General features: G+C 67.5%; 2 protein-coding genes across 2 annotated transcripts; both read left to right on the forward strand.

Moving 5' to 3' along the window:
* Nucleotides 1–1,586: 1,586 nt before the first annotated feature.
* On the forward strand, nucleotides 1,587–1,808 carry AURANDRAFT_16950 (hypothetical protein; the record flags this gene model as incomplete). Its single annotated transcript, XM_009039309.1, has 1 exon — nucleotides 1,587–1,808. A coding segment is annotated over one exon (222 nt), but the record flags the coding sequence as incomplete, so codon positions are not given.
* Nucleotides 1,809–2,275: 467 nt separating this feature from the next.
* AURANDRAFT_53821 (hypothetical protein) lies at nucleotides 2,276–4,861 on the forward strand (the record flags this gene model as incomplete). Its single annotated transcript, XM_009039310.1, has 5 exons — nucleotides 2,276–3,106; nucleotides 3,282–3,334; nucleotides 3,518–3,827; nucleotides 3,891–4,016; nucleotides 4,240–4,861. The coding sequence occupies 5 exons, from the start codon at nucleotides 2,276–2,278 to the stop codon at nucleotides 4,846–4,848; spliced, it is 1,929 nt and encodes a 642-aa protein (XP_009037558.1).
* Nucleotides 4,862–4,881: the final 20 nt, after the last annotated feature.

Raw genomic sequence — 4,881 nt, forward strand, 5'->3', positions numbered from 1 at the left:
GATGCCCATCATGAGCTTGAGCCGGTCCACGGACCGGAAGATCGAGTTCGACGCCGGGTACGTCACGTAGACCGACGGGCTCTGGAGGTCGCCGCGCTTGTCGTACTTGCCGTAGATGTGCTCGTTGAAGGCGTAGCCGCTCTGGCCCTCCGTGTCGACGATGGCGTTGTTGAACGTCTTCTCGAGCTTCTCGCCCTCGTCGCCCTCGCTCGCGAGCTTCCAGCCGTCGCGCCGCGGGTACCACTTGTACTTGCCGAACTCGTCGCGGTAGCCCCGCTCGATGCGCATCTTCACCTCCGTCTCGTCCATGAGCAGCGGGTAGTCGACGGCCGCGGCCTGGTCCTTGAGCCGGTCGCTCGTGCACCGGATCTTGCAGAAGATCTTGTCGTAGTGGTAGCTCTTGTAGAGCTTCGTCTGGAGGCCGCCCATCTCGAGGCGCTCGACGATGAGCCGCAGCGAGTAGTGGCGCTGGTAGTCGCTGACGTAGGAGTCGGGGCCGTAGACCCGGAAGACCATGACCCAGTCCCAGTTCCAGTTCTGCTGCGCGTCGTAGCTCTTGAAGAGCGGGTCGGGCTTCACGTACTTTTGCCGGGGCTTCATCTGGATGCGCGCCATCTTGATGAGCAGCTGCAGGGAGCAGATGAGCAGCATGAGCACGAAGAAGTAGACGCCGCCGACGACGATGAGCTGGATCTGCTCCGCGCTCCGATTCATGGCGCCTGTCTTGGTGATGTGCGAGGGTACGAGCTCGGAGGGCCCGCCCCGGCCCGCGGGGGAGGGCGGCGACCTTTACGGACGGATGATCCCACGCGCCGGGGCTGCGTTCGCGTCGGCTGGCGTCGGCAGCCCGAGCTCCTCGCCTCGATTTTTGCTGTGAGGGGGGCAATAATCCTGGGTGGTCAGCATTGCACCACTCGTTGCCCCACGTCAACAGCCGATCTGCCTGGCTCGCATCTGGAGGTCTGCTGGACGCGATCCGTGCGCGGCTCGGCAGGCGTTGGCGTCGTCGGCAAGGCGTCGCGCCGCGCACCGCGGCCAATCGCTGGTGCTGCAGCGCAATGGGTCTGGTGCTCCTGCTGAGATTAGGCCTCCTCGCGCCGGCATCGCACGCCTGGACGCGCATCGCGTCGCCGCGCGCGCCCGCGCCGCGGACGGCGCTGCGCAGCGAGCCCGGCGACGGCGACGCCTGGGGCGACGGCGACTCCTGGGACGGCGACGGCGACTCCTGGGACGGCGGCGGCTTCGACGAGGCGCCGAGTTGGGAGGACGACGCGGTGTCCAAGTTCCTGAAGAACGTGGAAGCGTTCGACGCGAGCGAAACAGAGGATGACGGCGGCGACGCCTACGCGAACGACGCGCTGGACGTGCTCGCGAGCGACGCCTACGCGGCCGACGACGACGCGGCGGCCGACGACGACGACGGGGCCGAGGCGTCGTCGTCGTCGGACGAGGCGCTGGACCTGCTCGCGGCGGAGGAGCAGGACATGATGGCGGACGCGGGCGTCGTCGTCGACGAGCGGCTCGGCGAGGTGGCGAGCCACGAGCTCATCGAGGTCGACGAGGACGGCGACCCGATCGTGAGCGCCGACCGCATGGTCTTCGTCGACGAGGCGACGTGCATCGGCTGCACGATGTGCGCGTCCATCGCGCCGCTCACGTTCCTCATGGAGGACGACTTCGGCCGCGCGCGGACCTTCAACCAGGAGGGCGACGACGACGAGACCGTCGCCGAGGCCATTTCCACGTGCCCCGTCGACTGCATCCACTACGTGCCCTGGGACGAGCTCGTCTCCCTCGAGCGCGAGCGCGACGCCGAGCACTACTCCTACAACTTCAAGGGCCGGCTCGTGGGCAACGAGGGCCTGCTGAGCACCGCGGGCGCGGGCGCGAACCTCCTCGACATCTCGACGAACAACATGATGCGCTGCAGCAACTGCCCGTCGAACAAGTGCCCCGAGTGCCCCATGTACAGCGTCAGCGAGGGCAAGCGGACGAAGCGCTGCGGCAACTGCCCGACGAACGGCTGCCTCAACTGCCCCATCGCGACGCAGTACCCCGAGTTCCAGAAGAAGCGCGCGCGGCGGGACCGGAAACGGCGCGAGCGGCGCAAGGCGGAGCAGGAGGAGATCCGCGAGCAGCTCGGCGTCGACGCGCCGGGCCGCGAGGTCGACTTGTAGGGGTAACTTTGTGTGGTGTTGTTGTTAACCTTGCACTGCATCTTGCCCTCAACTCCTGAGGAGAGCGTGCGAGCTCTCCTTGCGACCACGGCAGCATGATGGCACGCAGTCATGCAGTGCTGCTATTGGCCATCTGCGTCCCAGCGCTGGGACTCGTCGCGCCGCCGCGGCGCGGCATCGCGCCGTCGCGCTCCACCATCCCGGTTGCACGGCGCGGCGCCTTCGCGGCGCGTGCGCCGGTGCTCTTCGCGAGCGACGGCGACGATGCGGTCGTCGAGGCCCCGGACATCCCCGTGCAGGAGCGGCTGCGCCTCTTCTGGCGGCTGGCGACGCCCTACTTCAAGGAGGCCGACGGCGCGAAGCTCCAGTTCGGCCTGCTCCTCGCGCTCGTCCTCGCGCAGAGCAGCATCTCCGTCATCTTCAGCTTCGTCGGCCGCGACTTCTACAGCGCTTTGAGCGCCAAGGACCAGGCGGTCTTCGCGGAGAAGACGCTCTACTACGCCGTCGGCCTCGCCGTGGCGACGCCGCTCACCGTGCTCTACAAGTTCCAGCGCCAGCGGCTCGCGCTCAACTGGCGCGAGTGGATGACGACGGAGCTCGCGCGCCAGTACTACAGCGACCAGGCCTACTACAAGGTCGAGCTCGAGCGCGACATCGACAACCCGGACCAGCGCCTGACGGAGGACGTGACGGCCTTCACGAAGGTGTCGCTCGACTTCTTCATCACGCTGATGACGGCCGCGATCGACCTCGTGTCCTTCTCCGGCATCCTCTACAGCATCTACCCGAACCTGTTCTACGCCATCTTCGTCTACGCCGGCGTCGGGTCCTTCACGACGGTCCAGCTCGGGAAGACGCTCGTGGGCCAGAACGCGGAGCAGCTGCTGCGCGAGGCTGGGCCGAATTCAAATCTTCAACTCGACTTCAATGTGAGCGTACGCGACAGTTTCGACGCGACCTCTTCGGCTTTGCTTCGAGAAATCGACGAGAGCAATCGATTCGTCCACAAATCAGCCGAATCGACTTCGATTTGACCGAGCTAGAGAATTCTGAAGTTTGGTCAGGACCACCCAAACCAGAGGTTGAATTCGGCACAGGCGCGAGGCGGACCTGCGGTACTCGCTCGTGCGGCTCCGGGAGAACGCCGAGTCCATCGCGTCCTGCCCAGTGAAGAAGGCATTTTTTTTACATGGCCCCGGTCTCTCCTCTTGGGGCCCCGTCGGATCGACGCGCGCGCCGTCCGCCTCCCCTCGGACATGCCCCGGCGCGCGCTGTGTGGATCGGACGCCGCGGTCGCGCCGTCCGGAGCCTGCGGACCTAGGACCTACGCGCCCGCGCAGGTTCTACCAGGGCGAGCAGCAGGAGGAGGCCGAGGTCACGGACCGCCTGGGCAAGGCCGTCGAGAACAAGCGCGGCATCCTCGGCACGCAGCGGAACCTCGAGTTCTTCACGACGGCGTACACGTACCTCATCCAGATCCTGCCCGTGCTCGTCGTCTCGCCGCTCTACTTCGCGGGCACGATCGAGCTCGGCGTCATCACCCAGTCGACGGGCGCGTTCAACCACGTGCTCAACGACCTGTCCATCATCGTGAACCAGTTCGAGGGCATCTCGTCCTTCTCCGCGGGGCTCAACCGCCTGTCGACGTTCGTCGAGCGCATGGAGTCGTTCCGCGGCGCGAACGCGACCGCGACCTTCCGCCTCGGGGGCGAGGACGACGACCACGGCGCGGACGACGACGTCGCGCGCGTCGAGAATTCGGAGGTCGCCGACGGCGCGCTGCGCCTCGAGGGCCTGAGCCTGAGCACGCCCGACGGGCAGCGCGAGCTCTTCCGCGACGTGAGCGTCAGAGTGGCTCCGTGGGTGCCTACGTGGGCGCCTGCGAGGCTACGCAGAGCCGAGGCACCGCTTTTCACGGGCTACGCCTCTGAAGCCTCTGGAGCCTCGGCTCTGCAGCCTCTAGAGCCCACGTAGGCACCGCTTTCACGGGCTACGTAGGTGCCTAGGCGCCTACGTAGCCTCGTCCGGAGCCTACGAACTCACGACCCACGCGCCCTCGCAGGTGAGCGTCGCCGTGGACCGCGGCGAGCACCTCCTGATCATGGGCGACAGCGGCACGGGCAAGTCGTCGATGCTCCGCGCCGTCGCGGGCCTCTGGGACCGGGGCTCCGGCGCCGTCGTCCGCCCGCCGGCGGCCGACACCATGTTCCTGCCCCAGCGGCCCTACTGCACGCTCGGCAGCCTCCGCCAGCAGCTCGTCTACCCGTCGACGGTCGCGGCGTCGCCCGCGGGCGGCGACGACGGCGCGCTGCTCGGCGCGCTCCGCGCGGTGCAGCTCGGCCGCATCGCCGACAGCGTCGACCTCGACGACGTCCGCGACTGGGGCGACGAGCTGAGCCTCGGCGAGCAGCAGCGGCTCAGCTTCGCGCGCGTGCTCGTCAACCGCCCCGCGCTCGCGATCCTCGACGAGGCGACGTCCGCGCTCGACCTCAACAACGAGGCCGTCATGTACGGCGAGCTCGGGAAGATCCCGGGCATCACCTACGTCTCCGTCGGCCACCGGCCGTCGCTCCTCGCGCACCACGAGAACCGGCTGCGGCTACTCGGGGTGGGTGAGACGCCGAACTTCGAGGTGGAGAAGATCGTCAAGGAAGGGGAGGTGGGTGTTTAAAGAGTCTTCTTTTACCCGAGGCTCGTTCGGGGG

This window comes from Aureococcus anophagefferens, assembly GCF_000186865.1.
Source record: "Aureococcus anophagefferens unplaced genomic scaffold AURANscaffold_11, whole genome shotgun sequence".
NCBI classification, from domain to species: domain Eukaryota; class Pelagophyceae; order Pelagomonadales; family Pelagomonadaceae; genus Aureococcus; species Aureococcus anophagefferens.